The sequence below is a fragment of the Herpailurus yagouaroundi genome, unplaced genomic scaffold (genome assembly GCF_014898765.1).
Source record: "Herpailurus yagouaroundi ecotype Mexico unplaced genomic scaffold, PumYag 182, whole genome shotgun sequence".
NCBI lineage: Eukaryota > Metazoa > Chordata > Mammalia > Carnivora > Felidae > Herpailurus > Herpailurus yagouaroundi.
The window spans coordinates 41,835,424-41,846,713 of NW_024412413.1; the positions used below are offsets into that span (position 1 = coordinate 41,835,424).

The 11,290-nt window shown below is 43.5% G+C and overlaps 1 protein-coding gene across 2 annotated transcripts in view; it reads left to right on the plus strand.

Annotated features, from left to right (window-relative positions):
• Positions 1 to 9,451, plus strand: part of E2F7 (E2F transcription factor 7) — a 40,209-nt gene extending 30,758 nt beyond the window's left edge. For both annotated transcript variants that reach the window (XM_040491365.1, XM_040491366.1), the window contains 4 exons: positions 1,193 to 1,694; positions 3,061 to 3,316; positions 4,778 to 5,199; positions 6,496 to 9,451. In XM_040491365.1, coding sequence (XP_040347299.1) covers positions 1,193 to 1,694; positions 3,061 to 3,316; positions 4,778 to 5,199; positions 6,496 to 6,666 — 1,351 coding nt within the window. In that variant the 3' untranslated portion in view covers positions 6,667 to 9,451. The remainder of the gene's footprint in view (positions 1 to 1,192; positions 1,695 to 3,060; positions 3,317 to 4,777; positions 5,200 to 6,495) is intronic.
• Positions 9,452 to 11,290: the final 1,839 nt, after the last annotated feature.

The window sequence follows — 11,290 nt, forward strand, 5'->3', positions numbered from 1 at the left end:
GAGACAGAGAGAGACAGAGCATGAATGGGGGAGGGTCCGAGAGAGGGAGACACAGAATCTGAAACAGGCTCCAGGCTCTGAGCAGTCAGCACAGAGCCCGACACGGGGCTCGAACTCACATACCGCAAGATCGTGACCTGAGCCAAAGTCGGACGCTTAACCGACTGAGCCACCCAGGCGCCCCTCTTAGAGGAGTCTTAAAAGGATTTTCTTCACCTGTTTCCAAAAATACACTAGAAATATAAATGTTTTTTAATATTTAGACATTTTTCCATAGAAAACGCCCAGACATTGTTTATAATCTCATATGTTAAATGGGGGTTAATTTTTCATGTGTTCTGCCTAAAAATTGTGATACTGAACAGAACGGGACAAGAATGGCAGAAAATAATTTAGTAGGTAACTTTGTTTCCTCACAGCCCAGTTCATTTATGTCACAGTGGATTTGAAACAAACCAGATGTATCCTTTAAATGAAACTCTGATCTGGGGTCACCTAGGTGGCTAAAGTCAGTTAGGCGTCCGACTCTTGATATCAGCTCAGGTCACCATCTCGCAGTTTGTGACATCAAGCCCTGCATTGGGCTCTGTTCTGTCAGTGCAGAGCCTGCTTGGGATTCTCTCTGCCCCTCTCCTCTCTCTCTCTCTCTCTCTCTCTCTCTCTCCCTCTTAAAATAAACAAACTTTAAAAAAATAAATGAAAATAAAAAATAATAAATAAATGAATAAACTCTGGTCCAGTCTTTGGTATCTACCCAGAATGTCATACAGTGCCTAGTGTGAGGCCCAGCTTCATCACGTTAGAGGTGGGTGACCCTCAGTAGGCTGATGAGTCTCTGAGCTTCAGTCTTGTAAACTGGTGGCAGAGAGCTATCATTATCATAATTATGTAAAACAATTATAATATTATGCTAACTGATAACTATTAGATGTAGAAGAAGCAGGGGAGGAGCCAGTCTGAGCTCTAACCTGAGATCCCTCAAAGGCGGCCCTCCCAATCCCTAACCATCTATCCACATGGGCCCCTGCCTCTGGGATTAGCTAATAGGTGCTCAAGGGGCACACTTCAGTAGCAGCATGAGCAGAATTATCTCATTTCTGCTTTGGTACATCTCTCTGGAGGAAGGCAAAGAATCAGGAGCTGGTGGAACACGATAACTTGTTGAGACCCATTATGTTTCTTTTCGTTTCAGGGGAAAGGCCTTTGCCGGTAAGAGAGTGATGCCTCTGTCAAGCAGCCTGGACCCTGTTGCTCCTTCCCCTACCCTGTCTGCTGACTCAGAATATCGTGTTAATCCTTTAGCGCACCAAGTATTTTCTGTGGCCCAAACGGACCTGCAGTCCTTCTCCATGCAGAATGGTCTGAATGCACAAGCGGGTGTCTCACCGTCTTCTGCCGCCTCAGACGGGGAAACGCCAAAGCCAGCCCTGCTGACCGGCCAGCCCTTGGTGTACGTGCCCTCCACCTCACTGTTCATGCTGTATGGGAACCTACAGGAGGGACCGTCCCCAGGGTCAGGCTCAGGGTCGGAGAGGGACAGTGGAAGCTTGGAGGTCACGGCATCAGAGCAGTCACCCACACCCTCAGTTCAGAAGCGCCTGGGTGAGGAGAGGAAGCCTCAAGAGGAGGAGCCAGCCACTAAAAGACAGAGCAGGGACTATGATGACAGCCCTCTAGCCCTTGTCATGCCCAAGGTAAGGGAGTTTGGGGAGGGAGGGACATGTTTAGTGACATCCCGTTAACCCAGAATTCCTTCCCAGTAAAGACACACAGATACTAATAAGCTACTGAGTCTGGAATGGAAGGTATTTTGTGTATCACTTGTATAACTAAGCCTGGGACTGGCTCTCCCATAGTCTTGCCATAAAGTAGTACCATAGGAAAAGCGATTTTGGGGGCGCCTGGGTGGCTCAGTCAGTTAAGCATCCAACTCTTGACTTTGGCTCAGGTCATGATCTCAGGGTTCGTGGGATCAAGCCCCACGTCAGGCTCTGTGCTGAACATGGATCCCGCTTAAATTCTCTCCCTCTCTCTCTGCCTCACTCCTCCCCCCAGCGCATGCATGCATGCACACAGACTCACTCAAAAATTTTTAAAAAACAAGTGCTTTCTATAAAGCTCCTGCTTTGCATAACATGCTAAACGATATATGAAAAATAGAAAAGAAAGACCCATAATCCTTCCACATAGAGGCAATCACCGTTAACATGATTGTAGATCTCCTCCCTTTTTCTATACTTTCTGGGTTTGTTTTTGTTTTTTTTTTGTTGTTGTTGTTGTTTTCAAACAAGTTGAGATCACTGAAATAGCCATCGTAATCCAGGAGGCACCAGAGTCTCAGAGTCAGGAATACAGGTGCTATTTGGCTTTTAGTGTCTGTGTCTGTTCTCATCCCTGTTCAGAGATCCTGTTTCCCCAGCTACAAAGTGAAGGGAGCAAAAATGTGAGCTGTTCGTATCTCTCACAAAGTAGCCCTCGAAGGTTAATGAGATATGACCAGTAAAACACTGTGAGAGCAGAAGCACGGTCATGACAGCAGTCCATGGTGGGTCAGCCAGACTCAGAGATCAGTACCTTAGTTACGACCCCTTCTCTTTTATTCCTCCCCCTCGCCAGAGTGAATTGTTCTAATTGTGTATATAGCCTGGGGTTGCATAACATCAGGGAAGACTGACTGGAGTATGTCTTAGGTAACCAAGACTGGCTTTGGGCCCATCCTGCCGTTCATACTGGGCCACTAAAAGATGCATCCACACTCTGGATGCGTTAGCAGCTCAGAAATTTATTTCATAGTGTAAATACCATGGCCAGTTTTTCATTATTAAAACTCCATCATTTCTGTGCTTCAGAATCCTAAACCTCCAGGAGCACATGACATGTCCTTGATTTTCACACCATTCCTAGAAGTGTGACCGAAACAACTCACATACACGATGCAGTGTGGCACATGGCGATCTCTGACCTTTCTGCTTATGTCTTAGCTATTTTGAGAAGGCTGTTCTTGAAATGTACTACTGGGATTTTTACGTGCCTTTCTGGTTCCTGCTTGGTTGTGCTTAGAAACCCTCAGATTCCACAGACATCGCTTCTCCCAAGACCCTGGGTCCCGGAGGATCTGCGCCCCTCGAAGACATTCACATGGAGAGTCAAGTCTCTGCTGCAGATCAGGCTTCGGGAAAGGCTTCAGCAAACTGCTGCGTTTCTTCCGAGTGGGGAAATTCTTCAAGAGATGCAGAGGTTGAAAAGTCTTCAAAAGAAAATGAAAGCACCAAAGAGCCCTCTTTGCTGCAGTATCTTTATGTACAGTCGCCAGCCGGTAAGGGATGTCACCCTGTCTTAGGGCCCCTTGGGGTAGTCAGATCATGAATTAGATTTTTAAATTTTCGTCCACGTCACCTGACCGAAGTAGCCCATTAGTGATGCTGTGTACAGCCTCTGAGCCATTTTACTCTAAACCGCTTGTTTCCTCCCTCTGTGAACCGAAGGCAAAGGCTGTCTTCGTTTTCACCAACTGGAAGGATACTAGGAAAATAATTAGGGCAAGTGAGTTTTTTGTTAATGCGTTGAACTTCATTTGCTAAAAAAGCACAATTCAAAAGATCATTCTGTTTTTATAATTCAGCTGAATCTGGCATTGGTTCAGTTTACTGAACAACATGAACCTCATGGCCACTATGTGCAGCTAGCCTGCCGATGTCTCGCATATCTGGAGGTACTGAGCATTCACTGTGGTCGAGGGCCAGGTCTGGAGACAGAGGGCTGGACATCAAAGCCACTTACAGTCTTCATGAAGTATTCAGCCATCCTCACCAGTAAAGCAGCACTAACCATGGCTGCTATGCCATGGGGGTGCTCTCAAAATTGAACTAAATTTTATAAGATAATATATCCGAAGCACTTCGATAATAGGACCTGACAGAAAGACTCAAGTGCTGTTAGTATTTCAAAATAAAGCTGAAACATAGTAGATACCTAATTTTTAAGATATGTACCATGTACGTAAAGCTGCTCTCAATGCAAAGAGACTTTAACTGATTTTCCTCAGCTTTCCATTCACTTCACAGGTTAGGCAGGTGTTTTTTTATTGTTCTCTTATCTAGAAAATGTTCTTTATTCCACTAGCAAATATTTTTTGAGGGTCTGACGTAAGCATGATACTCAGTGGTGCAGATACATTGAGGAACAAGAAACAGACTTGGTTCCTGCCGAATGAAAATGACAGCCCAGCACAGGGATTATTAGTTTTTTCTAGGCCAAGGACCCACTGACACTTTGGTAAAGCCTGTGGATTCCTCTTCACAATGTTTACAAATGCTTAAAATTATTAAATACATAGGATTATAAGGGGAAGCCAATTGTACCAAAACAAAAAATAATTTTTACTAGTGACAAAGTCAAGGTGCTATTAATACTGTCAGATTTGTTGCCTAGGATCCAAGTTGAGGGAAATATAAATTTGCTAGAAATTTGTAAGAATAAAGATAACAATTTTTCCATCCAAGTTCATTTTCCTCCTCGACGTGGAACTCACATTAACTGACCCTCTCAGTAGCCCTGGGCATCTACCACATTGTCACACAGATGGTTATGGGATCTCATTCGTGGCCATTGCTGAGGAGACGCAGTGCAGGGTGGGGAGAACACGGGAAGGGGGTTGGCTGGTCAGGCAGAATCCATTCTTTGTGGGTTCTTTCTCATTTGGAAGCGCCGTGTGGGATGTGAGCTGGAATGGTATCTTCCTGTTATGTTGACTTACCTTGTTCTGCTTCTGTTTCAGGATTAAATGGTTTCAATGTGCTCTTATCTGGCAGTCAGACCCCCCATCCTGTGGGGCCACCTTCAGGTCAGCTGCCATCACTCAGCATTCCTTGCATGGTCTTACCATCCCCAACACTGGGCACTTTTCCTGTTCTCTATTCTCCCACAATGCCCAGGCCAATTTCCTCTGCCCCTGGTGCTATCCCAAATGTGGGACCTGTGAATTTTGGCTTGCCTGGCCTCGGATCAACGGCTCATCTTCTCATTGGTCCTGCAAACATGGTTAATCCAAAATCATCGACACTCTCCTCCGCAGACCCTCAGCTTCAGTGTCCAGGCTCACTCAACCTGAGCCCTGTGATGTCAAGATCACACAACACCATCCAGCCTGAATCCCCCATGTATGGGGGGCATCCAGTCTCTGTAGTAAAATTACAGCAGGTGAGTCCTAAAGTGAGCCCAGGAAGGTCATCACTCTGTGATGGGGTCTGCCTGCCTTTAATTAGCTTTAAGTCACATGACTGTAGGACGGAGGCTCTAGGTCAAGGTCTTCCTAGCTTCCACTGTAGACCCAGAGTTATCTGCTTATTTTATAAAGCATGGAGATATTAAGGCAGGAAATGCTGTGCCTTAAAGACAGAAATATTTTTAGTTGTCAATCTGTTCCTTAAAATTAGAGGGACTTATTTGAGTGATGGTTCAGGGGGGATTTGTGAGGAATGCTGAATAGTCAGATGATTTCTCCAGGCTTTCATTTCAGTAGATCAATAAAGGAGACCACCCTGAATTTTCGTTGTACAGCTATAGAAATAATCGAGAGAAACAGAAGTCTAGATACTAACACAAAGATTCTTAGCATCTGTCATTTCTTAAAATGCAGTGTTTAGGAGACAGGAGATACATATAATGTATACAAATGTACACATAAGACTATTGTAATCGATATAAATTCATCAATACCCTATTTCCCCCTAAACTCCCATTTGTAGCAGTCAGTAAGTATGTGTTGATTTCCTCTTATGCCTTAGGCATTGTTCAGAGTGGTTACTTTTCTCTCACAGAGGAAGAGTTATGCTGTGGCCAAAAATATTTTAGACAAGTCTGTCAGAGGCTGACAAGGTTGCTAGACATTGAAATAAACAGTTTCTAAAGGTGATTATAATGTAATAACATGCTTTCTGATCACCAGTTATGTGCCAGGCACTGATCCAGGCAGTAAAGATATGCCAGTAAACAGGATAAAGGCCCCTGTCCTTTGAGGGAACATTAAGGAGATCAACGTTTAACACAAGAGGATACATATTAGCAAGTAAATAAAAAGCGGCGAGACAGATGCAGATACTTGCTGTTTGCCCAGTGTGGTCTAAAAGGTGCTTGATAAACATGATCTTGTTTAATTCGTGCAGTTCTGTGAAGTCGTCACTTTTGTCATCCCCGTTGTATGGATGAAAACACTGAGGGACACATGGGTTAAGTAATTTGCCCAAGGTCACACAGCTGGTTGCGCCAGTGGCACCCTTCTAACCTGTTTGCTAGGCTGCCTTTCTGCACACGAAATAACAAAGTTAATTTCAGTTGTAAGTGCTGGGAAGGTCAACCCAGATGAGTGTGACAGAAAAGTGCAAAGGAGAGAACGCTTACACGAAGATCACAATGACGCAGGCCAGGACAGGGTTTACTTAGTTCAGAGATCGAGGACAGTTTGGACCTCACTGCTGTTTTTATTTGCTTTTTCAGTCACCAGTTCCAGTGACCCCCAAGAGCATCCGACGCACACATCGTGAGACATTTTTCAAGACGCCTGGCAGCCTAGGAGACCCGGTCCTTAGGAGAAGAGAGAGGAATCCATCACGAAACACCAGCTCGGCACAGAGGAGACTCGAAATCCCCAGCAGCGGGGCCGACTAACCCCACGCCTCACCAGGCGGGGGCGGGATCAAACCACCTGAACTTCCCTGTTGCAGGTGATGCCCTGACGCTGGATGCAAAACGGAACGCAAGCCGTCCAGTCTTCGGCACATGTCCTTCCTCTGTCTTTCACCCACTGGTTCTGGTTACCTGCCCGTCATCACGGATCCTCTGTTTTCCGGAAAGTAATTGTTACTAATTGTGCATTCAGTACCAGTTAGAGTCCAGACTCTGTGCGTGGTGTCACAGTGAAAGCACCGACTGACTTCTGTGGTTTTGATTCAAGAATCCTCTTATTGCTGGAAGTAGATCTGAACAGGCTACTGGAGCCTTGTGGTTTTTCTGCTGGGGGAAGGGGGAGCTGTCTAGCACTTAACCAGGGTGAGCGTTCTGGGCATGTATTTCCCCTCACCCTGACTATAGATCTGTGGTGAGAGAAACTTCCTTTCTGCAGTTTCAAAAAGCTACTGCTTCCCTAGGCTTCACCAGGAAGCCAACTCCAGTTGTGAATCCTATGGTATTATTTATTTTGTTCCTGAAATGGGATTTAGTGCAAAAAGTTTACAACTACAGCAAAACACATGTTTTTTCAGGGTATGACGACTTGAATGTTTATACTTTTTTCCTATGATTTGCCCTGCACTTACTTCACAACCTGCTAATAATGTGGATAAATGTATATGCATGACAGAATGTCAAGACCAAAATAACTGTGAATGGCACACCTTGCTGTACTGAACTGTGCTAACCCTGTCTGGGCGCGAGAACCAAGAGGGACGCCAGCAGCCTGAGAGCTGACCCGTGTGAACCGTGAGGTGTTTACTGTTCATTTGTAAAAATCCTACCATGTGCAGTTCCCTTCACTCTGTGCCCCGTGGGTGTTTTATTTAAATGTTAACCGTAGAGTATCAGGTTTGGAGGCCTTCAAAGAATCGCTGTTTATTGAATAAATCAGGATGGTAGCAAGTGATTATATGGAAAATTGGAACCTGGATGGGACCTTGTGGTAGAATTCTGAAGAGCTAATGATGTGGAACTTGATATAGGAAGATAGGTGATCGTTTTATTTTTTCTTTTGCTTTTTTTCTTTATTATTGGAAGGGTAAGAGGGAAAATGGACACATTATGTTGAGCATCCAAGAGTATGCAAACCAGTTATTTTTCAGAGTTTTTCTGAAAAATACAAGTGGTGAGTGCAGGGATTTCATTGTGCTAACATGAATACTATTCTGGAAACAATTATGCAATACTCGTTTGTTAAACCATATTGCTTTAGGATTTCATCAAGTAGCCAAACTAGCTCTTTTATTCCTAGATTTTTTGATATGTACCTCATTCTTGTCTCTTCCAGTAAGTGGCTTCCTCCCTCCCTTCCTTCCTTTTTCCCTTTCTTTTTTAAGCTTCTGTCTTAGATTTAGAATCTTGGTGTAGGGTTCTATTTTATTATTTTTGGACCCAATAAAATGTTCTATGAAATAAAAATATTAATTTAAGAGACTCTGGGAGTCTGAGCAAAGTAGCTTTATATTAACTACAGGATAATATTAGCCTTATTACCCCACGAGATTTTTGAAAACTTGAGGTAGATAGCCAGATTAAATAAATTTGTTATTATATAAAATTTTTATCAACACTAAACTTATAAAGTTTACAACATGGCATTTTTTTCTTTTTTACAATCTTTGCTAGCATTAAATGGATAAAATTATGGTTCTAATCATCCACAATTTCCTGGTAATGATTACCCTGAGCTAATATGAGCTAATATTTGTTTTATACTTTTATTGAAACAAATAAAAATATGCCCTTTTCAGGACACACAGCATCTATATCTGCACAGGGTACATGCATTTTTAAATATACCATACTTAAGAACGTCCACAAAAATATTTTCACTTGAGAGGTCTACATTTGGAAGACATCCCAATCTGATTTTCCCCTCACTGTTTTTGGATGTTCGCCACTTATTAAACTTCTTTGCTATCCCTTTTTTTTAATTATTATTCTGTTCACATGATGACCATAAAAACCTCAGAGAGTTCACGGTTCTTGAGGGGTGTTAAGAAGCAACCAACCCCCTAAATGAGAATATTAAGACTCTGTGACCATATTCAGCAATAGAAAACTGAGAACTAATCCCTTTTGTATCCGGGACACACTTTTTCATGTGGCTTCGTGATACATAAAAAAATAAAATGATGCGGTGGTTGTGTCTGTCAGGAGAACGTATGTTCCTTACAGAGCAACTGATGAGAATGGACTGCTAAGCTAGACTTGGGTATTTGGAGAAGCGGAAAAGCAATGGCAATCTTGAGTCTATCGTTGTATTACTTAGTAAAAGAAATAATTGTTGGGGACCCTGCTAAGGACACGCAGCTGTGAGTAGGCACTGAGGGAAGGTGTGTGCCCTACACTGTCCAGGGTTTGTGAAACCCTTTCATTCTGGTACAAGAGTTGGGAGAACTTTTATACTTGAATCTACCTACCAAGTTTACATTGCTCAATTCTTTTTGGTAAGGTGCTATTTCTGTATTTAAGTAACTTTTTTTTTTTTCAACGTAAAGCTGCTTTCAGCTAATCTTATTGCACTGCTAGTTTTGTGTAGGTATTAATTTTATTGCTGCTTACTGCTTTTGTTTTCATCCTATTTAGCTCTGCTCTTTTTTCTAGCGGCTATATTATCTATAGCTGTCTGCTTCAAACTTTCCTATATGTAAACTGATTTGTTTTTCTTTTAGAAAAATATTAAACTTGATAAAATAGCAATAAAAATTAATTCATTTAATGAGATGTTGGTTGTATTTGCTCGTGGGCTGTGTGTACCAATTTCAGCAAAAGTGTTCATTGTCGCAGCTCAGCTAACCAAGCCCTCGTAAAACCCAAATCAGATCTTTTTTTTTTTTTTTAACGTTTATTTTTGAGACAGAGAGAGACAGAATATGAATGGGGAAGGGGCAGAGAGAGAGGGAGACACAGAATGAGAAGCAGGCTCCAGGCTCCAAGCCATCAGCCCGGAGCTCGACGCGGGGCTCGAACTCACGGACCGCGAGATCGTGACCTGAGTCAAAGTCGGATGCTTAACCGACTGAGCCACCCAGGCGCCCCTAAATCGGATCTTTTGATTGAGACTTCCCGGTAGTTCCCAAACACCAAACCTTAATATGTCAGAATTACACAGGAGCTTGAGAGGATAGGACTATGCTCTTGAGCCTCTGATTTCTACAGTCAGAATCTCCATAGGTTTGGAGCTTCCAGATGATCCTGATGCCTAGCCACTTAAAAGAAGCTCAGGTGAATGCAATGCAGACCACTTCCCTAACTTCTCATGAAATCTGCAAGGTTAAATGCCTCTCATTCCAGCAAATGCCTACCTTGAGTTCAAAGCCAAATTCCATTGTTAACCCTCACTTTCAAATTAACCTCCAAACAGACCTAATCTGATTTTCTCTACTTTGTTAGCTCTCCAGTCATTTATGTCACGTTAACTGTCAGTCCCCCCACCCCTGCTAAATTGTAGAGTCCTGGGGAAAGCGGCATTGAAACCCCAGTATCGAGCCCAGTCTTGGTACTCAGAAGGCCCGAAATGGTGAAGGGAGGAACCACAGGACCCCGCCCAACAGAGCTGGCCCCTTTGCCAGCACTGTTGGAGTCAGCTCCTGCCTCTCTTATTTTACTGTGGCCTCTTCCTTCCAACACACCACTTCCTGTCCCAGTCTCTAGCCTTCCTTCTCACAAGGCACATACATACAGTTGACTCTTGAACAACATGAGGTTTAAGGGGTGCCTGCCCCCGTGCAGTAAAAAATCCAGCATAACTTTTGACTCCCCAAAAACTTAACTATTAACGGCCTACTGTTGCCCAGAAGCTTTACCAATAACATAACACATATTTTGTTTAGGTATTGTGCATTGTATTCTTACAATAAAGCTAGAGACAAGAAGAAAATCCATTTAAATGGACCTGCACAGTTCAAACCCATGTTATTCATAGCTGTATAACACAGGATTAAGCATGTTTCTACACATACACCAGGATTAGTTAGGATTTTACTAGCATATATTTAGCAGTATATTATGTTATAATGGGGTCGTGCTGCATTGTAGGCACCTACCAATATCTTCTCCCTACAAGCCTCCCCTTTTTGTCTTTCACGGGGTAAGTGCAGTGAACAAGCAGGACTCATGAGGTAGTCCTGAAGGCGATTTTGTCTTGTCTCCCCGCACTCCTTTGAAGCCTGGTCAACCGGGGTAACCCATCTGCCCCTGTTATGAACATCAGGTCAGGTGCTGTGACTTCTCTGGTTACCGCCAATAACAGAAGTTCTATAGCCATTTTAAGTTACAAAGACAGTCTCAATTTATGCAGGTGAACATTTAAAACTTCTGCACCTGGGGCTCAAGACGAGCAAGGAAGGCGTGGATCTTTGTTTCTACTGAGCATTTCCCCTTCCTCAACGTGCTTACCTAGATTACTAACCCTGGCAAGATCAAAGCGTGCAAACATTTGCCTGAACTTCCTGCAATGCAGGCAGTACGTTTTCCTGCAGCTGCTATTCTCCCGCAGTCTCTGGTTTTCCTACAGTCCGTTCCACAGGCGCTCGTGGGCGGGATTTAGAACAGTCCA